Source organism: Notothenia rossii (assembly GCF_949606895.1).
Source record: "Notothenia rossii genome assembly, chromosome: 2".
In the NCBI taxonomy this organism is placed as follows: domain Eukaryota; kingdom Metazoa; phylum Chordata; class Actinopteri; order Perciformes; family Nototheniidae; genus Notothenia; species Notothenia rossii.
Window position 1 is genome coordinate 16,380,327 of NC_136904.1, and position 24,926 is coordinate 16,405,252.

Here is a 24,926-nt window from a genome sequence, read left to right on the forward strand (position 1 = left end):
GTGTGGCCGAAAACGACAGGTAGAGAAGACAGTTAGAGACACCAAGGATGAAGAATCCACTTGAGCCTCCTTCTTGAGCGTCCTGTGACACGCAGACAAGCAATAAGGTGTGTGAGCTGCCACTCGTGTACCTGTCATAGTAGTCCTCATGATAGCTGTCATAGTCCAGGTCGAACTCAGATCTGCAGGGGAGATGGAGACAGAGATGGAGAAGGGGTGGTTGGTAAAGTATTCGTAAAAATCTACAAGATGCTCTTTCACTGGTGCGATAACACATTTGACTTAACAAACAGTAAGCTTGTTTTTTGTGTCAGGGTGTAAATGTGCGTGAGCCTCAACAGAGTAATATGGTACAATCACTTCATCTGGAAAGAATGCAGTGTTCGAGCTCCAGCCAGCTAGAAAAAGACATTGGATTTGTTTTGCTGCAGCATCCAAGGTGGAAAATCCATAGAAATTGGCTTCTGTGCCAACTGTACCACTCACCGAACATCTCTATGTGTAAGCTTGGGGAGGCAAGCAGTGAGGCAGGTGAGTGATGTGACAGGAGAGAATTTATATGGACGAGTAGTCAGTGTGTACCGGCAATACATACCTGAGGAGGTGGAGGACAGAAAAGTGACACTAAGCCGTAGCGAGATCACATTCTGGTGTGACAGACCCCAGCAATTCCTCTCTGGTTGGCACACAGAGTCGCTAATAATCCCTCCATGCTTCTCACCATCCGTCTGTCTCTCTCTGACTCACTCCCTTCAATTTGTCTTTGTCATTCTTTCATTTTTCGGTTCTGCTTTCCATTTTGTTTGAACTCGCTTCATCAACTACTCTCTAATCAGTTTTTTACTTGCAAGGCCACTTGAAGCAATATAGGATTGTGTTACTTACACATCCAGCAGGTATGAAGCAACAGCACGTCATAAAATGATTGGAAATTAAATATTGCCATCGACCAGATATGATCATGCCGATAAGCTGACACGTCATTCAAGGATACATTTTTCACTTTTGTTTGTGTACCCATTGTAATTTATGTCTGCAACCTCTTGTAAGCTATTGAGATAGCAGTTGGCATATGTAGTATGATTCCAACACAGAATTGATGTTCTCTTTAGTGTTGATTGGCACTGGGAAGTGGTGATCAGGAACATTTGACATATTGGATGTCAAAAAAAAAAAAAAATCATGCATCCATAGTTTTATATTCAAATCAGTGACATGCCCATGTTCACAAAATATAGGCCATTTGTATGTGGATTTTGGAGGACTTTTTTGGAAGACTAAAACCCCCACAATCCTTGCCATCTGCTGTTCACCCAAGGCGGCAGTGGTTCTCCTGGTTACAGAAGAACTTCTGGTCACTTTGTTTTTACGTCAGGGAAAACAGCAGTGGACTAGTCTGAAAACTCCACATTCAGAATCACACACGTACAGTTAAACATCATCCGGCTGTATGAAGCTGTGTGCTGCATGAAGGTCTCTGGATTACATTACATTACATGTCACTTGTTGACTTTTATCCAAAGCGACTTACATACTCTATGCTGTGGGCAATCCCCACAGGAGCAATTTGGGGTGAAGTGTCTTGCCCAGGGACACAACGACATGCTGACTGCAGTGGGGTTTGAACCTGTGACGCCCTGAGGCAAACACCAACGCACAATCCACTGCACCACACGACTCCTTATTTTGGATCTGAAGTGTGGACTTCTTCTTTGGACTGTACTCGCCGTTACTTTCACAGACTCTTCTCTGTCTCATACCAGCTGTTTTTCAGAACTCAGAAGACAGGAAACCACAACAATATTCTGTTGAATCTAATGTTAAGACTGTCCTCTAGTAATCAATTAAAAATGCACATGTTGTTTTAGAGTTCTGCTTTCCAAGTGATTTCAGCCAGAAGAAATCCTCACTAAGGGTGAGATGTTGTTCACTCCTATTGATGATCTCACATTGGCTCTAATTTTGTCAAAATATAATTTGTTAAATAATGACGAGTCTTTCTAATCCGTATTCCTTTTTGATTGTATACAAGTATTTTTTTCTGAATAAAGCATTAAAAAATCAATATATTTTAAATTCTACTTAAACCTTTTTGTTCTTGTCACTTGCACAGGTGCAAACACTTTGCACAGGCCCAAAACATTTCCATAAAGACAAAAACTCTGCCGTTTCAAAAGCAATACACTTAAAAAAACATTAATGTGCCAAAAACACATGCAAAGAAAGTGCAGCTCGTTTCTCTTAATGGAAATGTTTTGGCCCGTTGTAGCGTGTTTGCGCCTGCCGGCCACCGTATTTCTCTCTATCTCATTTAAAAACATATTTGAACAAATAATTAAAAAGTCAATGTAAACAGTATAGATCATACATGTCATATGATTAAGTGAAGCTAAATGGACAGGTTAGCCCAATCCATACAGACCCTAATTACATCCAAAGAGAGAGAGAGAGAGAGAGAGAGAGAGAGAGAGAAAGAGAAAGAGGGGGGCAGATGGACAGCAGGGTCACTAAAGGCTAATTAATTTCTTTTCATAATTTCTCAAGTGCCAAGGCAATCCATTAGACATGGCTGGCTATAAATCATCTCAGCCTCGGCTTGCCTGTCTCCGTGTGTGTGTGTGTGTGTGTGTGTGTGTGTGTGTGTGTGTGTGTGTGTGTGTGTGTGTGTGTGTGTGTGTGTGTGTGTGTGTGTGTGTGTGTGTGTGTGTGTGTGTGTGTGTGTGTGTGTGTGTGTGTGTGTGTGTGTGTGTGTGTGTGTGTGTGTGTATTAGCAAAATAACAGATGCAGTTAGTGAACAAAGCATCGTATAGATTTCCTCAAACGTGCACACCCGCCGTTGGGCAGAAAACCATCAGTTTCACTGCAGTTGAATCTATTGGAGAACCTCGAGAGTGTGTGTGTGTGTGTGTGTGTGTGTGTGTGTGTGTGTGTGTGTGTGTGTGTGTGTGTGTGTGTGTGTGTGTGTGTGTGTGTGTGTGTGTGTGTGTGTGTGTGTGTGTGTGTGTGTGTGTGTGTGTGTGTGTGTGTGTGTGTGTGTGTGTGTGTGTGTGTGTGTGTGTGTGTGTGTGTGTGTGTGTGTTTGTGTGTGATGAATTATTAGAGATGTAGTTCACTTGGCTTAGAGCCTTGACAGATGCAATTTAAATCCCGCTAACAATGAATCAAAGTGACATTTTATGTGAGATTCTTGTGTTCTCGATTGTGGTGACACCTTGCGTGATACATATTCACTGCCATAGTCTTTTGTCCTTCACTTCTTTTACGATTCATTTACAACATTGTCAACAGTTCTTTGTGAAGTCATCAGACCGGACAGATACCTTTTTTAAAGATAATACAATATTTATAAATGTAGGTAAAAAATAATGAAAGTAACCGCATCTTTAGAGTTATTCAAAATCGAGAAAAAACACAAACAATCTTTTGTCACTGACAATAAGGTTTCCTCAACATAATAAAATCATTATGTATGTAACACAGAGATAGATAAGGCTTAATGTTACCGTTTAAAAAAAACATCTGATGCAGAGCAGGATCTACATCAATATTTATTTTTATCTTTTAATATCTTTATGGTAAATGTAAAATTCCCAGACCCTTTTTGTCCGTTGCAGTAAATAAGCAAATACATTTATTTTACCGAGGCGCAGTTAAGTTCCTCAACAGTCAGGATCAAACCATTTAGGGACGCCTCCCAGCATGCATTGTAAAAAAGGATTAAGTAAGGCTCATGTTATGTGTCAGCCTCCATTTTTAATAGTGTTAATGTGCTCCTCATTGTGTTCCAGAGCCATTGTTTTGACATTTCACCTGTTGTTACACAATTAGACATATGAGCAAATGCAGTAAGATTAGAGTCCTGTTGTGCTCTGACATTTTCCATGTGAACACAAAGATGGGTTTATTGCTGCATGGTGTGACTGTTGCTAACAATAAGGCTGCAAATAAATATGCCGCTAAGTTCTTCGAACCTGTGAACCCCAGCTCATCATAATGCTGTCTAAATACTAAAAGCATCTGTTCTCTCTGATTTCCATTGTGTTTCTGTCCTGTTAACTGTGAACAACAACTGTAGATAAGATAAGATCTTGTAGACAACACGCTTATTTCCCTTTTGCTATTTGTCTTAAATCCTGTTTGAGAAATTCACATATATTAACAAACTTCATGTTTTTTCCTGTTCGGAAATAATTATAGGATGAGACATATTCCCTCCTTTAATGAGAGGAAAATTAATCCATGCTTTTGTGTCTTCACGCTTGGATTTCTGTAATTCTCTATGCTGGCTTCAGCCGAGGAGCTGCAGCTCGCCTTCAGCTCGTTCAAAATGCTGCAGCTCATCTTTTAACAAAGAGAAGGCACAGAAAGCACAGAAAGCACATTACTCCAACACTGGCCTCTCCCCATTATCTACCGGTTGAGTTTAGAGTTAAATATACAAATCTGGAAATTACCATCTCAAGTTTAGTACCTGAGTACGTTTCTGAATTGTTAAGGCTTTTGTCCAAGTTCATAGCAATTTTCATAGCAAGGGGGGCCATGCATTTTTCTATATTTACCACGGCGATTTAGAAGTGTTTGGTTTTATGTGAGATTCTTTCAATTTCAGAAATAAATCTCAAGAATCATTTTTATTTCTTCACTTTTTCAGACTGATGTAGTTCCTATCCTGCCTAACAGTCTCAATAGTGAAGGACCTTTTTTTGCTATAACTACATATGTATTACTTTATGAATGTAGGAGCAACAGGACCCCACATCCTTAGACAAACGTAAACCAATAACACTCAAGGTCAAGAGCTAGTGTTTAAACATTGCTAGGAGTGTGCAGAAAGGATTTTTTGTTTTTAAACCAACAAATGAAATGTAATGTCTCGTGCTCTTTCTCTGATGTCCATGTGACCAAAAAGGACAAGACAGTCATTTTTGCAATAAAGTTATGAGTGCAGATTGAGTTGTGGTGTAGCCTAATGTAAAGTTGTTTTGGTAATATTCTTCGTGTGGCAAATATAGATGAACAGGAAGCAGGTTGATACATGAGAAATGGTTCTGAGAGATTGGAAACTATAAACAATAAGTATGTGATTTACTGAATAGGAGACAAATACTTGGCTGGTTATGAGCGGTTCGATGTTCCCTCGAAGTGTCATTGCCCATTAGGACTAAGCAGTGACTCCAAGAGCCACATATCTTATGATTAAGAGGCAAAGGACAAAAAAAGGTTGTTACATTGCCTGTGATTTTGTCCTTTGCCTGTGTAAAGTGCATTGAGATTTGATAAAGCTGATAAAGCTAAAAACAGACTGTTAGACTGTAGAGGACAAAGTGTGTTAAAAGTGAATGTTTGCCAAGATTGGAGTATGTGTTTTTACACAGTAAAACGTTGACACACACCTGCAAGCCAATCATATAGAGACCATTTCTACAGAATGTCCAAATACATTCAAGTAGCTGTAGGAATGAAGACTATTGAGGGAAAGGAAAAAACAACTTACTGTGTCCTATTTTATGAAAGACATGTTGAATTAGAAACAAGTATCTTCTCGTATCTTAGAGAATAGGAAGTATCGTATAGGACCCGGAGCCACCAATGGGTGTTTTTTCTAGCCAACATGGTCCCCTGTCCACATTCATAGTAAAATACAAAAACAAACACAGCAAATCAGTATAATCACGAGACAACACATTGAAATACAACCTACATGTACACAAAAGAGAATGACAAGAACATGTATTCAAGAAGAAATGACAACAACTGTGAAGTGGGACTTCTCTTCTGTTCAATCAAAAATGAGAAAACTACTTTTTTGTTCATAGACTGACAATTAGAGGTGGAACAGACGGAAAGAGATACCATGGGATGTTAGGGCGAGTATGATCAAGATGAGAGCAGAGAAGCTTTGATGGGGGAGGAGGGGGAGATAAAGGGAGTGCTGGCAGCTCCCTCTCTCTCCCTCAGACTCTCTCTAAGGACAGACTGAGCTAATCTACTCCCTCTTTGCCGTTCATGTAATCACTGTCGCTCTTATTCTCTACATTTTACTCACTGACTTGTTCTTGTTTTTTTGTAAAATGTAATACTTCACCTGCATTAGACATACACATGTATAAGAATAGCCACACGGATAATAACAAGACCAAAAAGATATATTTCTTATTGATTCATCTAAATTATATTATGCTACAGCTATATATACTAACGTTTTTTGGTCGAAAGACATGTGTGTTACCTGCAAGTCAGAGAGCTCTCTGTTTACACCGAGGCACTGCTCACCATCCCTTTAAAATCTCTGGTGACATTGAGGCAATATTGCAAATCAATAAGCAAGACTGCTTAATAGTAATATAGGGTACACAACCTTTTTTAATGAAGTGCCTTTGTTTTCCCAATATTTGACATTTCCATCTGGTTCTTTGATCAATAGTATATATCTCAGTATAAAATTACCAAGATCATAAGTATGGATTCCTGATAATGACCCCTACACACATGGCAGCTTTTATAATTAGTCCGGAGGTTGTATTAGCATTTGACAAACAGCATCTTTATTATTTTCTGAGATCCTACTTAAACATGCAGCGATCACACACTCTGCTGACTTAATCAATGATGTGTGCCGGACAGTAGTCGATCAATAACACATTACCATGTAATCTGCTTCTCGACATCCATTACAGCTTGGCCCACTGGTCTGCATCATTCAGATGTAGTGAATGTGCTGCAGGGCAGTGATCCACAGCTACAGGCCGGAGCACCAGAGGAGAGTAATGGCAACCTCAGGAGCTCATAAACTTATATCCTACATACATCGAGGGGGAATTATAGCCAGAGAGCTATTTATTCAGTCGGAGAAATAGAGCTACATGGATAAAGGTCAGATTGCACTCATCCTTCCTCACTTTGGTTTAAGTAGCTCTGAATGGCTGACAGCCATTTGGGTTTGATTGCAGCCACATCGTCAGAAAAAGGAGCGGAAGAGCAGTGCATTCAAAGAGAGGAGCTGGGGAGTGCTGCTGCATCAATACGGCACTGGACAGGAGCCAGGACTTGAGCCAAACCATAGCAGGCACATATCAGACAAAAGACATGCATCAGAGACCAGGAGACTCAATACCGAGGGTCCCTTAAGAGAACGCTTTTTTCTCTTTCTTTGGTCAATTCGTCGATCAGAATGCATCCCTCTTGTCCCATTACAAGTGCACTCATCAGTGGTAAACTAACACTTAAATGGCAGGAGGAGGCAGAGCCACCTTGCCAAAGCTCTCAAACAAGAGTGGATAAAGTGGAGAGGACAGGGAGGGTGAGAAAGGGTGGAGTGGAGCTTTTGTTAAAGAGACAAGCAGGATTGGGACGGAGAGAGGAATGAGTCAGATTCTCCCACAGCTGTCGGGGTGTGGACATTCCTGACTGAGGCAGTAGGATTGGCCGTGGTAGAGACGAGGCGGATGTAACGTGGTTTAGTTACTGTTTGATTAGCCAAAGAATGTTAGAGTTGGAAATAATGAGCCTAGAAATGATAAATCAGCCTGTGTACTTGCATCATTACCAGCAAACAATCATGGAAAACTGGCTATTTGACAAAACGATGTCATCCGAGACAGTGTTTTTAAATGTTTTCTCACAAGGGATAGGAGACAGTGTCATCACAGTCTGTAATCATTCAATCTTAATGTCACCATTTGCAGCACGGCTTTGATCCAAAAGCAACTGAATAGGTTCCAAAGACTGAACAGAACGGTTTCAACAACAAATACGTAAGAGAAACAGTGAGGCCAAAGGAAACAAAGGGATGTTGCAAAAACAGTAAAGAATAGAGGAGATAAGATGAGAGAAGAGGAGAGGAGAGGATGACCCTCGACTGTCTAAACAAAAGATTAATATAAGCTGCCTTTCAAATCAGGCAATCGTTTGCGTCTTTGCTGTGATTAAAAGCCCCAAAAGCTTTTATATTAATTGCTCACGGAGTACTCTTGCAGGACAGGATATGGATAAATGATAGACACTGTACATGTTTTATTGTCACAGTTAAAATAAATATACCCATTCGGATCAGGAGCTACACCTGGCCTCTGTTTGATAAAGAAATACAAAGCAAGTCTAAAAATAAGATCACAGAAACCAAAAACTCTGGCTTTAAAATCACTGGAAGACATAAAGTATAATCTACTTCTGTGTGTGTGCTGCAGTCATTTCGGGTACGAGTGTGTGCGTACATTATGTGGGTGTAGGTATGTCTGCTATGCATAAATATGTGCATGTGTAAGTGTGTGTTAAACTGGATGCGTACGTGCTGCAGGGATTTGTACCTCTCAGTAGCATCAACAATGTGGCCTAATCCTCCTGGAGGCAGAGTGTTTGGAGTGGGATAAGTCCAATTCTTCTGCGTGACTTGAGACCATCTGCACACAACTCAACACGCAACAAAATGTGCAAAGTTGCTAGCTAACTATTTATTTATTTCTTACTAAGCACTTTTGAAATAAAGCTTGTTGTTGGGGCTCATGAGGGAGTGAGAGGTATGTGTAAAAGAGAGCTGGTTAATATGTCATTTGTCCGTTAGTGATGCGGTGTGTGTGATTGTTCGTATTTGACTGTGTGGCTTCTCTCCAGGAGGGCCAAATGCTTTAGCTCCATGCCATTTATCAAAAAGCTCCGGGTCTCGCAGGGAGCAGTAATTGGAAATTTCAGAGTTCAGGTTATTAAGTGCTAATTAGCAGCATTACACAGCAGTAAGGTGACAGGTGACATCCAGGGCACTCAGAGAGACCCCTCCCCTCCACCCATTACCCGTGAAGAGCTTGAGGAACATAGTTATCAAGACACTTTCTCTGAAAGCGGCGAATATCCCCGTCATAACCGACTTAGAGCGAGAAGTTAAAAAGGTTACCCAGGGCTGCCTAGAGTAATTAATCCTTTCAGCCTTTTCAACTCTGTCAAGCCCCTGCATCGTTTCCGTGTGCTGAACTATGCTGTTGTCCTGGAATTACTGAAGAATTAAAAAGCTAAAAGTCACTTCAGCTCAACTGCATGAAGGGCAAAGCAGCATGGTTACACTGAGCTAAAATTAACTCGCTACTAAAAGTAAAGTAAAAAAGTAAGGAAACTATCACGAAAATACCAAAACTCTGATAGTGTGCATGTGGATCTGAACAGAAGGGGGATTTCAAATATTCAGCTGCCATTCAGAAAGATCTCAGAAGAGCTGTCTGTGGTTTTAACTGTGATCGACAGGACCGACATTTACCGAGTACACCTCAGATTGCAGTCAGTGATCCTCACTGGACAAAACTTTAACCTCAGATAACATTAGCTATGTCAACAACCATATGCCTCAATTTTGGAAGATTTTTGGAGATTGAAAGAGGCAGAGGGAGACCAGGATTTGTTGAAGGAGATAGACAAGTGAACAATCCTAACAAATTGTGTTTGTACACAAAAAAATGATCAAATAAACTATTTTCAAGGTTGTTCTTAAGAAGGGTATAATTAGGACACACCTTCCAAATAGTGAAAAGTGATGATGTGTATACCTTACATACAAAAGACATTTCCTGCTGCGACGAGTCAAAATGTCTCCTGTAAAGAAATGACTATGAATGAAGTCAACAGAGGGAGGTCTGTGTAATAATACAGCACGCAGTGTATGTGTTATATGAAGGGCATTCATCAGTAGGCATCACAGGTAAGACTGCACAGTGAAGCTGCAGGGAGGTGACTTTGAGGTCTGTGTGAGTGTGTGTTTCTGCATGTGTGTGTCCCTCATGGAGGCCAAAGGTCAAAATAAGGTCTGGCTTATTTTTGCTGAAGCATTCATTAACGTCAGATGCTTCCAAGTCACAACAGGGTGTCCGGTACATCAACTGTCTTTAAATCAGCATCTGTCTTCGTATCGTGGCAGCTGATTCTGCAGAGTTGCTTATTTTTTACCCTTCCCATGGGACTTTTGGAAGAAACTATTCAAATCACTAAATGCTGCAGGTTTCTAGAGAGGGACTTTTATTATTTGGTATTGTGAGTGCATGTATGCATCCCGAGGTTCACTGGGGTCTCCAATATTCTGTAGTACCACTTGGGACACGCAACCACTTGTACTGACACACTCATATTTTTTTGTACTCACAGTCATTTTTACTCCCTCTATTCACCATGCTAACCCCCATTACCCCTCTCTGCTGACAGAGAGCTTTTCCAGTCCAGGCCACAGAAAAGGTTCTCCTGCTGCCTCCCCATTGCTGACAGGCTCAAAGACACCCCTCCCCTCCTCACTCATTCATTTACACTGCACTCCCTCAGGCTGAATCAACACCAATACGTTTTCAATTCAGAAAGCATGACTTTTGCTGTGTTTACTCCTGGCGTCGACACTATTCTGGCGTTTTGAAGCCCGAAAATGAAGACTTTTGAAAATGTTGCTATAACTGTTTTAGTTCGGAATGCAGGTAGAGGTGTTTAGTCTGGAAGGGCAGAAATGTGAACTTTTAAAGACAAAGATACCCACGTTTGCTTCCTGATCGGGTCTTATCAGTAACAACATATCCTTCACTTATTCACCAAGGCCCTATCACATGACCTCTACCCGGAATAAAACGAAATAAATCAACGTCCCAGTGGTTATGTCAACAAGGACAAGAAATTAGAGGCATGATATTTTTTTGGAAAGTAGATTGTATAAGTGTTGATGTACACCAAAGTAACACATTGTCTGTATTGCCCCCCTACCCAATTTTGAGCTAGTTTTCCGTATGTTTTGCTCACTTGCAGTGCTCTTTACAGTTTCAATCTGGTGACCAGAGCAGCGAGAAAAATACACTTTACAGTTCCTTAAGAGACATAAATGGGATCACTGACCACTAGACAGTAATTACATTGCACTGCCGTCTCCAAAAGTCACCAAATATCATAAGCTCAGCTCCTAATTCTGAGTATGCAGTTTGCTTAGAAAGCTGTGGCCGTGGATGAGGTTCCTTCACCCCTAGACTACATTCTTTGAAAGTGTTTTCAGAAAAACAAAAAGGTGAAAGTCACATATGGACAATTGTTTATATGGCTTTATTTTTCACTGAACCCTGGAGAGGCAGGTTGTTCCCTTAAGCTGACTGAACGTCTAAATGCAAGCCAGTATTGATCGTCCTTCCTCTGGCCTTTCACACAGCCTTGCTAAGGACACATTAAATGTGTTATAAGCCATTAAGGGCTCCAGGCCTCAAATCTCCCCTGTCTAACTTAAAATATATTGACATATTGCGCTCTCACAAACTTTCTATTTTTCAACATAGCCTCTAGGTATGTATATAGTGATGCCTGGGTGGTGTGTGTGTGTGTGTGTGTGTGTGTGTGTGTGTGTGTGTGTGTGTGTGTGTGTGTGTGTGTGTGTGTGTGTGTGTGTGTGTGTGTGTGTGTGTGTGTGTGTGTGTGTGTGTGTGTGTGTGTGTGTGTGTGTGTGTGTGTGTGTGTGTGTGTGTGTGTGTCTTTGCACAGTATACCCTCTCAGTACTGTGCTGAACACTGTGGAGCATGTGTCAGTGTATGGTTGTGTTGGGAACAAGCAGAGACATTGAATCTGTGTGTATGTGTGTGTGTGTGTGTGTGTGTGTGTGTGTGTGTGTGTGTGCGTGTGCATGTGCGTGTGTGTGTGTGTGTGTGTGTGTCTGTGTGTGTACACAGGGAGCAGGCTCGTCCTCTCACTGCCCCGGGGGCTCAGAGCCCATTTCCTGTTGTGCAGTGTGATAAGTTTCCCTGTCAGATCCTCCCAGCACCACTATATTTCTGATAAGCTCCACTGCTAGTTTTCCCGACCTCTGGCACTGAGATCAATTTGAGATTGATTCAGAATGCCCTGCTGGGCCGAGCTGGAAGATCAATTTGAGATGGATTGTTCACGCCAGGGGGCCAATGACACGCAGTGCAGTGCTCACTTGCTTTCCCTTCTTTGCTTTCTTCACCCCTCACTCTCCGCAACTGTTGTTATTTCTTTCTCTCTCAGCTTTTCTCTCTCTTATCCACTCCTCTCTATTTCAGTTGTTTCAAACATAATGTTGTTGTACTATATTACACCCTGCGTGTATTTTTGCATCAATCCTTATTCATGCCTCCTATTCTCCATCTCCCACCTGCTTCCCTTGCTTTTTTTCCTCCCAGTGTAGAGTAGGCAGTAGGGATAGAGATGACTTCATTAGCAGAGGGACCAAACGAGTGATAAGCCAGCAGGAATGGAGAGATAACTCATCTAACTTGGTAATGGACATTTCCACAGAACACATGGACATGAACCATCATATACACACCCACCCACAAACACACACACTGAAATGTAAAAATATTTTCCTCAGTTATGCAGTCCTGGCCATCTTTCCATCGTGCCCTGAGCTATTGGTGTCAGCACCACTGACTCATAACCTTTCTCCAGAGAGCATCATGTCTACAGACTCCATATCAGTTTCTCCCTCCTTCCTTTATCCCTTCTCTCTCTCTATCCACCCATGTCCTTTATTCATGATAAAGCCGTCTCAAAAGCTGTGGCAGTAGCCCTGAAACCAGCACTCTCCTCCCGTCTCTGCACAGTGACCTTTTCTCCGGCAGTACATTCACCTCTGACTGCACTGACCTTTACCCAGAGTAACCCTCTCACAGGAGGAGTGGACTGCAGACAACACATTGTCTGTGCATCCGGGCAGAGAAAAACGCCAACAAAGAGTAGAGGGAGAAACCAGATCGAAACATTTAAATGGCAGTGACACCACCGATAAAGTGGAAGGGAAAGGTACAGAGAGCTTTAATAAATGGTTACTGGATTGTTGTTTTTTAGAAAGGCTCGTCATAGCTATACACTTTCTTGCAAATGGTCGTCACCCACTTGCTCACTCAGTGTGTGAGGATGCTGGGTTGGGTATGCTCCAAGCGATCCCAACACATTGAAACGCAAGTGTTTATAGCTGTTCTAAATGGCTACACTAGAAGGCAGGGTGAGATGCAAATAATTGTACAAGTGATAATGGTACAAACTGACGAAAAGACTCTCCTAAAAGGCTTGGTTTTACAAATAAAAGAGGCAGAAGTAGTTCTAAGAATGAAAAAAATAAAGCTAAGAGACTAGTTTAAATCATGCCTACTTTCCCACCTCCACACATCTGGTTAGACGCCGTATAAATGGATGCACTGAAGGCATTGTCGGTTTTGGAAATTTTGGAAAAAGGTGTGTACGGGGTTCATTTATAGATTTATGTAATACAACACAAATTTTTGCTGTATTGATGGGATTAAGCCAGGGACTTAAAGGTGACCTATCATGCAAAATGCACTTTTGTACATCTTTTATACATGAATATGTGTCCCCCGGTGTTCCAGGGAACTCACCAAGTGTCAGAAAACACACCCCTCTCTATTTTCCTCCATACCCAAATCTCTTAAAAAGGGGCTGCAACGGATCTGATACAGACTGATCCAGATTTGAACACTTCTATGATGTCACAGAAGTGGCGCTACGGCTATTGGGCCAACTCCACCAATCAGGAGGAGACAGCCACGGACATTGCCGTTCGAAAGCGCTGGAGACGCTGTAGTACATATGCCAGGCCTGTAGATGGTGCTGTTCTCACAGAATCAGCCCATGAAAAGACAGTGTTAAATTGAGTGAAATGAGGAATGGCTAAAATGCATGATCTGTTTGGTATTTTGAAAAATAAAAAGTATAAATATGCCTTATATAGCTATGGTCCTATGCTATATTATTCAAATATAGCACGATAGGTCCACTTTAAACATGTGTCAAGTAAGAGCTTTCATGCTTGTTCTACAATCAATAAGAAGACCTGATTTGATGCATAGTTTTTGACATGGCCAGAACAACATTGCATTTCCCAATAAAAATACTGACAAGACAGACCTAGAACTCTCTCCACACTTCATTTAACTTAATTTCACAGATGTGCAGACACAAGCAGAATGGTCTTGCTATTTGGGAGGAGAAACTAAATGGTGCGAAATTCATCACTGTAAACCGGAGAGTTTTTCAATATAAAACAAATTAACAAGTTATGCTGCAGTAGGCCATTGATTATCTATATGTATTTTTCCTTGTTTTCCCGATTACTTGATGTTTTGAATATATCAAAAGCAAATATCAAGTAAATGCGGCAATGATTTCTAGCCAAGCCAGTAAACAAGGGACAGCTACCCCTTTGTCCTGTAAAGTAATAAATGTGGTATCCCAACGGATGGTTATTGTACCTGAACTGAGTCACACAAACCTGTCCACAGTTCATCTTCATAACCTGACACCCACAATGGGAAATTGGTAAGGGTGGGGGTAGATATAGCACTATGTCAGATCTATTTTAGATGTTTTTAGAAGCAACAACATGCTGTATTTTCCCATTAACAATATGTTAGTTGAATGACTAAAGCCCTGTGCATTCTCTTTTTCCTAAACAATGTTTATAACTGTAAGGATTTAAAGAGATGGTAAAGATGTAATGCATACAGATGTACAGTAGCTGTGGGTGGGTGTGATAACAGCTGGTAGTCACCTGTGTCAGAGTGATGTCACAGAAATATGTACAGCAAAAAAAAAGGGCGTCGTAAAATAACTTTGACATCGCTTTCTTGACTGCAGATTGCCTATTTGCTCTTTCACTCGTTGTGTTTTTTTTTTTACAGATGTCAGCCAGCAGAGCCTCAGGCTAGATGCACATACAGAATACAATCTGACAAAATCAGTGACAAGTGTTGCAAGGGGAACAAATTAGATGGAGGGCAACGACTAAAATCATACTTGTGAAAAAGCTTTTTAGATCGTTCCCTAATACTGCTATAACTGCATCTAAGAAAACTCTGTATTAACCTATAACTTTTGTTATTATTTCTATCAGTTATAGTGACAATTCATTCATTGAAGTTAGAACTTAGTAGAGCACACAAGTCTGATAAGAAACAAACACTGCAATTAGTTCAATGTTATCATAAACCAATACAAATGATGACCCAAATCACAACAATGACAACCCAGTTGTAACAAACGAGAATTATATTTGTAGTTGCCCTAGCCAACTTTTGTTATTCCTGTCACCCTCTCACCCATCTTTGTAATATCTGCCATCACATAACTCTTTAGGTTGCCCCACGCTGTGTAGCAGAACAGATAGGACATCATCATCACTGCTCCGAGTCCTGCCAGCTGCAGACTTTGAACCCTCCGCTGCCCCCTTTATGACAGATGGGCCTGCTACATCGTTTCCATCATAACTCAAACTCCTCTATGACCAGCCCTTCTGATAATTAAAATAGATGAGAATATTAAATGAGTGAGGGCATTGAGAAAGCAGACAGAAATACCAGAGACCAGATGTTCAGTACGCTCTCCCACTAGTAAAGGCCAGTCCCCTCTTCACTGTGATAAAACATTTCAAAATGGAGCAGATTATGAAATGAGCACTGTGCTGGGTTGAGGACGGGATATACATTTCTACAGAGAATGCTGTGACCACAGAGCCACAAGCTAAGGAACAGAGCTGGAGAAACATCAGGATCTTCAATGTGATATTGCTCTGTTTCTTTTAATTGCTTAACCACAGCAGACCTTTGACCTGGTTTACCAAATCAGAGTTCAATTGCACACAAACACACAGACACTTCTGAGGCCCTTCCTCTGGCACCTGAGCCTCCTTATACAGGCCACACAGTACAGTGAGCTTTTGTAATAGTGCACTGGAGCACACACGCAGCAGCGGCATCTGGGTTGTGAAACGTTCGCCATTCTCTCAACCCTATTCCTTCTTAAACAGCTGGGACTCAAGCTAGAGGCGACCTGCTGTGAAAGACAGAAAGCACGGACGATTAATGATGATAACCCTTATCATTTCAGGGTTGCTCTGGAGCAAATGGCCTGAGGGGGGAGGACCAAACTTCAACATCTGGGTCTGAAAAGTGAAGCCAATGCAGAAGTGCCATAAACATGGATGTGTTGTAACGGCCAGCCAGAGAGACCTATACTGGATGGAAAAAGAAGTCTGATTGTATAAACGTCAATGAGAAAATGACTCTACTTCTTAATGAATATATTCAAAATCACTTGTCTCAAGTTTTCTTAAATTAGGCATGAGGTTCATTTAGTAAATGAAGGGCCAATTTAGAGTAAAATGTACGATAAAGCAGCATACTCTGCTTCCTTGTGATTGACAGGTCGCTACCTCTGTACTTCAACCACAGCGTGCTTTAAGGGTTATCAAAGTTTATAGCAACGATTGGTCGCTTTATGTTTTGTTCAGCGTTACAGGTGTACTCATCTCTAACCATTTGTTAGTACTTCCAAAATGGCTACAGCCCAAATGCCAAACTTAAGGCTTCAAAATGGTAGTCCACAAACCGATCGGTGGCATCACAGTGGTGGTTATTTTTTTAGCTAAATAAATCAACATTTCTAACAATATTACATTCCTTTAGCAACATTCAACCCATATGGTGTTTCATGAGAAGATTACATTGCTTTAGTCTTTTAGTCATGAATTGAAAAGCTTGTTCAAGAAGTAATCTAGGCCATAGGCAGTAGTGTTCGTTGGCCAACTGTGAGAACAGTGGGAGGGGAAGGGCACACTGATGCCAGCAGCACAGAGCAGGAATATTGGATTCTGGCCACAAAGAGTTTTGGTGGCTGTGTTGCCATGATTTAGATTTGTGGCTATAGCAGTATTATCCACTGTGAAATGATTATGTAGATTAGCTTGTTTGGTCATTTATTTATCTCTTCCCTTGACTGGAAATCTATGCAATGCTGTTCAGGGTGAAGGATTAACACTTTTTGACTCTGCCTTCTAATATAAATTAAAGCGAAAGCATTTGGATCACTTTTTATGTTTGCAGTTTCACAACATGTGTAAATTAATGGCTTTAGTCATGTTAGCAGCGTAGGAAGTCGAACTGTCGGCCGCTTTAGTACAGACGAATATGTAATCGATTGCAATTCAATTGTGTACAAACATTCATGGTGCCCAGGTGATAAATCAAACTAACTTTTTTTTTTCCTGTCGCGCCTCTATAAAGTTGTTTGTGTTTTTCTTTTTATTCGTGTTTTTCTATTGAAATGTTGGCCATTCATGTGTCTACACAAAATGATGTTGCCCTCAGGTTAATAGGTAAAACATTTTGTGACCCTTCTGATATTTCATCTATTTCTATAATGAGGTTAAAATGTGTTTAGCAAAGATGTGCATGCATGTATCATGTGAGACTAAGATGGTGATCGTTGGTCTACATTATACCTGTTAACATCAGCATGTAAGCAGTTTCATTATGAGCATGATGCATTAGCATTTAGCTAAATGCACCAGGATGTAATATACAGCTTCACAGAGCTGCTAAAATGGCCGCACACTCACAGTCTTGTTCTGTGTCGAGACTGGACAGGTTCTCACGTTAAATCAACTGGATGTGTCCATAGACCTAAAACGACCACTGGGAGTCAAATTCAGTTCCATGTAATCTCAGGCTATATCAGGCTGCTACCTCAGGTGTGCCCCATTTGCGGTTAGTCATTGCGTGTGCTTGTTGTATGACTAACCTCATTAATGCATGGCCGCATGCTGAATAATTACATGGTGAAATGGGCAAATAATGTTTGGAGGTTTAAGGTCTAGGCAGAGACGGTCGGAGGGAGCACAGACAGAGAGCTGGATTAACTGTGTTGGGGACATAATATCTAATGCCCTACATTGCAATATATATACACTTGTATACCTTATGCTATAATGAGACAAGCACAGGGGCAGGGAGCTTCCGGGAATGAATTAATATCAGTATTTACAGTGGAGGTGGACATGTGTGTGTTAGGGTGGTCCTTCGTGAGAGGTACATTTTTTAAATTCATTTATTTTAAGCTCCAACCACCGGAATTCGTTGTACTAGTCAAGAAAAATCTCCTGGTGAATTCTATTCAAATTCCAACAACATTTACCCTTCCCTCATTAACCTTAAAGTTTAGCCTCACGTAGGGTGGTCCTTAAAATTGAAAGTCGGAAAGTCTAAGCTCCAACCCCCAGAATTCATTCTATTAGTCAAGAAAACTCTCCAGGTGAATTTTTGTACCCCTCCCTCATCGACCTGGGCTGCCTCACCAGCAGCCACGGTGCTGCAACTGAGGCTAAACTTCAAGGTTGATGAGGGAGGGGTAAATGTTGTCAGATTGAAGAAAAAAATTCACCTGGAGAGTTTTCTTGACTAATAGAATGAATTCTGGGGGTTGGAGCTTAGACTTTCCAACTTTCAATTTTAAGGAGTGTGTGCTATACAGAATAATAAAGTGATTGTTAATTTGGCATCAATATTATCACATCTGTTAATTAATATTAAATTCCTATTTTTGTTTGCACTGCTAACCTATTTTGTATTCTGGTGCCCGGTCACGCACAGCATTTTAATATTATTTATTATGCTTACCCCAGTTGCTTTAATGATAGTATCTCTCCTCTCCATATCTAATGTACATTGTCAGCAAATCGGCTTTTGTGCCTCTTTTGGTAAAGCTATTCAAATTCAAACTAAATGTAAAATTCAAATGTTGGTGTCTTCCTTCTCGTTTTTTAAGGACCTTGCTTATCGTTTCCAGGTCTCTTGCTTTATGGTCGACAATTTGTGGACTTTCAGAGGAAATGGAAAGAAAAAACCCTGAATACTCTCTATAGTTTATGCTCATTAGAAGACCTCAAGCACACAAATCTGCAGCCAGAGAAGAGATGTGGTTCAAGGAGAGATTTGGAGTTAAGAGTAATGAAGGCATAATTGAATTTACACAAGCCCACACACTGTCGCCTCTCCCACTGCCCTCCATTCCCTTCACCAGCTATCTAAGCACACAGTTAATGCAAGTGTAGCTCGCCGGCGCTGTATTGAATTGCCAGCAATAAACAGTAATCAGCTCTAGTCATATGTGTGCACTACATCAACTGAGAGATTAAAACATTGACGGATGGAGACAGCACCTCTGGCTAAAATCAATAGATGCTTACATACACAGCTGGTATGAAGCTAATAACGAATAATGCTACATTGATCGCCACGCTGAGGTGCAGTCCTTGAGTTACAGATAAAGGGCTGCAGCAAATAATAGAGTGCATGATTACCTCAGAGTGTGTGGTGGCAGGGGTGCGTGTTTTTGTGTGTGTTACTCACCCATAAGTGGTGTTGCTGGCTCTCTTACTGGCTGCCCTGGAGCGGCTGGACTTCAACTCTCCACTCATGCTTATGTCTGCATGGAAGAGAAAGCAATTAACTTTGTACTGATACAGCAAAGAGCATCAAAACACGATATAGCAGGGGTACAACACATAGAGAATTAAATTCAGATGACTAACTAACCTATAAACCCTTCACATTGTCTGCTCATGTATATCCAACACCCGAGTTTTCTCTTTATTTGAACAAAATTAACCTAAACGGTTGTGTTTGCTGTCAACCTTTGAGATCATAATGACTAAAGGGCTAAGAACGATAGTGGCTGTTTTTCACATACATCTATCATCCATCACTCATTGTTAATAGCTCCTGCCACTCCGAGCCAGCTGTTCACCTCAATTATTGTCCCTCATCTGCAAGTCTACATCAGAACCCTGGTGCAGCTTTAGTTTGTCTAAAACGTCAAACCCCATATCTCTTTGTCTGCGTAGGTCTCTCCTGCAAAAATCTCTGTCTAAATGCGGAAATTCTGTTAAACTGTATTTATTTATGTATATAGAGCCTTATGTGCAAAGGTGCTTAACAAAACCACAACATTACAATAATACAATGACCAACAACACAATGAAAATATATCAAAACATCAAACATTGCACACTAAAAGATGGTAGCCAAATGATTGAAATATGTTTTTAAGACTATTAAGGTTAGAGAATGGCAATATAAAAACAAACGTTTTAATATTTAGTTAAAAGAGGTATTTACAGACGCCTTCAGCTTTTCTGGCAGGCTAATCTAGAGGCGATGATCACAGGCACTTAGATCTGCCTCCCCGTATGTCTTTGTTTTTACCCTGGGAATAATTAGAAGGCCAGTGCCACTGACCACAAGCCGTGTTGATTACAGGATATGCCAACAGCTCACTGCTCACGGTGATCATGCCTCAGTAGAAAATTCCAAAGGTGAGTGGAAAAGTGAAAAAAAAAGTAAAAGGAGGCGAGGCGAGGAGGCCGGTCAGACATGGACAGATGGGTGGTGAATGGACTGTGACTGGGCCAGCTGCACATACACTCACACAGCGTGACTGTCAAATGGCTGGAAGCTACAATTAATTAAGTATGGGTTTGAATGTGTGAAAATAAATTTAGACACGTGTATGCGCCTTTACCCCTCACAGCAGAGATACTTTTCTGACAGTTTTAGTCAAACAGTGACCTGCTGGATGACTTCTCTGCAGCCAACTCTGCTGGTGAGGAGCTGGCCCTGCTGCTCACACTTTAAATCATCAATGCCTGAGCTGTGTAAACATGCACACGTTTATATTCTATGGTGCACACCAAGAACACTACTACTGTGATGTACATCTGAGGAATATAAACAAATGCAAATTAAAGACATGATATATGCCTAAAAACACATTAAAGTGTCGATATGTATGGGCAGTAATACTGGCATATCAAAATAAGTAAAAATTGTATTTTAACCATTTCAGAAAGTTGCAATGCAGACCATAAAATGCCTCAATGTACTATATGGCTTATCATACTATTACTGTAAAAATCACTGATATCATATCTGGTCAACTGCACTAGATAAGCCAAGCTTTTCATGCACCATTGTAATATTTCCTGTGACAGTATACCTCCTCCACTATGATGATAAAACTTGTACACTGAAGAAAAAGAATGTGTTACAGAAACAAAACTTTAAAAACACACTGGACAGGTCCTCATTTTCACAGTTTGGGGCTGAAATGATTGTATGGCAGACGGAAACAAAAAATGAGTTTTATAATGTGTTGCTGAGAAACATGAGGACTGTATGATTGACTGCACGAAGAAGCCATTACACAGGAAGAGGGGAGGAAGCCGCTGAGCACAGTGGTCTCGCTCTGCGGGAGCAAAACCTCAGGAGGTAATCAAGCTGGTATTTGGTAAACAAAATCCACAATCAGCCTCTCCAGCAAAGACTCACACAGCACCGACGCACTCACCTGAACAACATATATAAGCCTATATTTGGGTTACATTTACAAATTACAGCCTTTACATTGAAAATGATTTGTTGCTCGTATTTTAAAAACAGATGAAATGTTTTAATTGAAATAATAGCACATCGATGATGACTTTACTGCGGTTTGTGTATTGATTCTATTTTGCTACTAACAAACAAAGTTTAGGTTGTTCGAGTAAAGTGTTAAAGATATCTGCTCTTTTGTTTCTCATATGTGTTTTTCTTTATTATTCTTATAACGTTATTTCATTATCATTTTAACCTTATTAGAATTTTTTATAGGTAAAAATGGTGGGGGAGGAAAACATTTGACATTAACAAAAAAGTAAAATCAAACAAATCAAATTTTGTTAAACAGCATTTTACAAATGTTACATACCGTAGTATTTAGAGAACAAATTCCAGCTTTTGGGAAGATTGTTTTTGGATACATTAAAGACACTTTTCTTGAATACATTGTATATCAAACAATGCCTGTACGCTGAAAGTATCATTATCATGGGTGGCATTTCAGAATAACATGGCATGGAAAGTGTTTATTCTGACTAAAGGTCAACTGAATCAGGAACAAGCCCAGGAGAGTCCTGAACAGGATCATACAGAAATCAAACAGGTCTGGCATACTAGTCAGCATGTTTATAAAATAGGAGCAAAGGGCACCAGAGGACACATCAAGGTCACACACGAACAGCCACAATGAAAGCTTCAGCCTCCGCTTCAACGGATGTGCGGCTCAGTGCCAGACTGTCACTTCATACCGAGGCAGAGTGAGACCACACTACCTCGAAACAAAATGACACAGTAACATCTTGAAAATGTTTTTTTCCTTTTTTTCAAAATTGTTCTGAATCTCCAGAGGAGCAGGAGGCTGGACAACCCTTGAAGACCACAGTCAGTCAGCACCCGCCCTGCCACTGAAGTGTCCTTGAACTATTACTGTTATTTATTCTTCTCTGAGTCATGTATGCCACAGTAAATCTCAAGAGCAAACTTTTATACAAATACTTTGCTCAAACATTTTAATGGGGGTAATTATTGTACAAACTGTTTTTGACAAGCAGCCTCATTTTTTTTGCAAATTATGCACACACACACATTATTTCTTTTTTTCAAAATGTCCCTCCTTATGCCATTAAGGAAAAAGAAACCTAATTTCACCTGAAACCTGCACATACACACAGAAAAAGAAAATGGTGATTCTCATAGGAAGATGATCATAAACTACCGCATGCTCTTTTAATCTGTACACTTTGAAGTCACTGATGTGTGGGAGATGGGATAATAACACCATCAGATAAAAACATCGCTCAATTTTCTATCTTCTCTAATCAGTGCCATCCTTCCAATTTTACAATTTTCCATGCAATGGGTTGAACTGCATCCTTAATTTTTAAAGATTCTTTCAGTTAATCTCTTAAATCACACAACTGATTTCAGAGCAGAACACAAACACACGAGTGTGGATGACTGACACAAATGTTTCCAGAGGCGTCTCAATCTAGGTAAAATATATTTTTGTAACGCTGCTCATACTAATGTCATACATTCCACCATAAATAAGTACTAATTTCACTGGCATTAGCATATATAAAAAACTATTTCATACCGAGGGGAAAAATTAAGTTGCTTGTTTCTTTTCTGATTTGCATTTTTTTTTTTAAACAGATATATCTTCCTTTATTTCTGCCAGTTTTATAACTGTTACCGATTAAACATATTGCCTGATCCGTTTGAATATCTTAGCTCAGAATACAGCTGGCAAGATGAAACACTATTTGCAATAAAGCAACAAAAAGAGTACTTCATATATATTTCCACCTGAGTTTGTTCCATTGTTCAAATATGTGAAAGGCTGTTGTCAATGAATAAGATCATCTGTATGGAATGCTGCAGACTTTCTATTTACATCCTCCAAAGCATCTGACTGATATTTGAAAAATAAAGCCCCAATATCCCCTTACCCCTAATTTTCACTTCAATAGGACAGCTTGTAGCCCTCACTTGCCTCAAAGTTTAATATTCAGGCCACAGTCTTGAACCATTCATTCATATGAAGAGAGGGTAGTTTGTCATACAAGGGTGTAAAAGCCAAGCATGCATGCTTCTTGTTAAAAGGCTTCACACTCCGTCATCCTTTCCATTTCCTGCACTGCAAGTGACCTCAGGTCAGACTTAGAGCCAAGTGGCAACCATGAGAGTTACTGCTCTCAGGGCTAAATGCAGAGTAATCACATCAATTTCAATAGAAGACCCACAGATAAATATGCCAGGGCCTATGGAAAACATAGTGTAGTGTGATGTGAATTGATGCACATGTTGAGATCAGAGGTGGAAGCCAGAAAGAAAATGTTACACGCAAAAAAGGAGGTGAATGAAAGCTCGTGAATTATGTGATCAGAGACCCTGAATACAGTTTCTCAAATCACGGCAAACAACAAAAACTGCCTATGAGTTGCACTTGTATTGAAGAGTCTTTAAGCCTGTATTATCTAAATACTTCACTTCCCCGACAGACCAGTACAGTTTCGGAACCAGTGTGGACGTTTTTAGCAAATGTAGCAGCTCAAATTATGAATTGTTCTCTAAAAAAGAAGATGCACTATTTTTGAATGCTGAATAAAAAGCACTTAAAAGTCCACCATTTAACAAAATTATGACTTCTGACATTTTGTTTCATGAGCCTTATGCCCTGTAGAGCTACTGCTGACCTTGCCCATGAGAGAGAAAGGTTGATTTGATCACATGTACCTTCACAGTTTTGGTCAAATTGTCTAAAACACCTCTTATTGCATCACAATGTTTACATCTCAACATCAAACATCCCACACACTCTTTTCAAAACAACCCTCTGATTGGATCAATGTGTGGGTACAGAGAAAGCCAATGAAGTAAGCTCTGAGGCAGAAGTAAAAAAAACGGAACCTGGGATTCAGATTAGCAAACACCAGCTGATTTTATAAACAGATGGAAATGAAGATGGGAGGGGAGGACAAAGAATGAGAGGCAGAGAGGAATATGTTGTCTTTTAGAAACACAGTACTGCATGCAAACATCCACTAACACTTGCACAAATACAGAAATGGGGATAACCCCCGTATACTCACATCTCGGGCTGAACAGGGTCATATCAGGGACACAAAACAACCAGGAAACCGAGAAGACAGGCTTTCTCTGCTTCTCTTTTGCAACTCTCCCTTTTTACGTCCTCACTCTTGCTGTGTCAGTCAGTGTGTCTGTGTGTGTGTTCTGGCTGCCGTTTGGCTAACTGCTGTGATACTACTGAGTCAGTGACAAACCAGCTAAAGAAGAACCAATGGGATGTACCAAATGGTTTCCTATGGCAGGGGTGGACAGGGGTGCACCGGGCTGTGCCATTAGCAGGAGAACTGGCAGGAGGATTGGATGAGTGTGCAGCTGGTTTCCCCTCAGCAACAGGAGCTTGGCTGGAGCTCAGGGCTTACAGATTCCAGCCAGGCAGGAGGCAAGAGGAAGCTGCCGGAGTGTGTGTGTGTGTGTGTGTGTGTGTGTGTGTGTGTGTGTGTGTGTGTGTGTGTGTGTGTGTGTGTGTGTGTGTGTGTGTGTGTGTGTGTGTGTGTGTGTGTGTGTGTGTGTGTGTGTGTGTGTGTGTGTGTGTGTGTGTGTGTGTGTGTGTGTGTGTGTGTGTGTGTGTGTGTGTGTGCGTGTGTGTGTGTGTGTCTGAATAAACATGACAAAGAGAAGGAACCTGAAGACAAAGCTGTGCACTTAACCT

The 24,926-nt window shown here is 40.7% G+C and overlaps 1 protein-coding gene across 1 annotated transcript in view; it reads right to left on the reverse strand.

Moving 5' to 3' along the window:
- Positions 1–24,442, reverse strand: part of LOC307028322 (uncharacterized protein) — a 32,525-nt gene extending 8,083 nt beyond the window's left edge. The window contains exons 1-3 of the mRNA XM_079663249.1: positions 24,280–24,442; positions 19,160–19,235; positions 132–182 (exon numbers count right to left, since the gene is read on the reverse strand). Coding sequence (XP_079519375.1) covers positions 132–182; positions 19,160–19,235; positions 24,280–24,301 — 149 coding nt within the window. The 5' untranslated portion in view covers positions 24,302–24,442. The remainder of the gene's footprint in view (positions 1–131; positions 183–19,159; positions 19,236–24,279) is intronic.
- Positions 24,443–24,926: the final 484 nt, after the last annotated feature.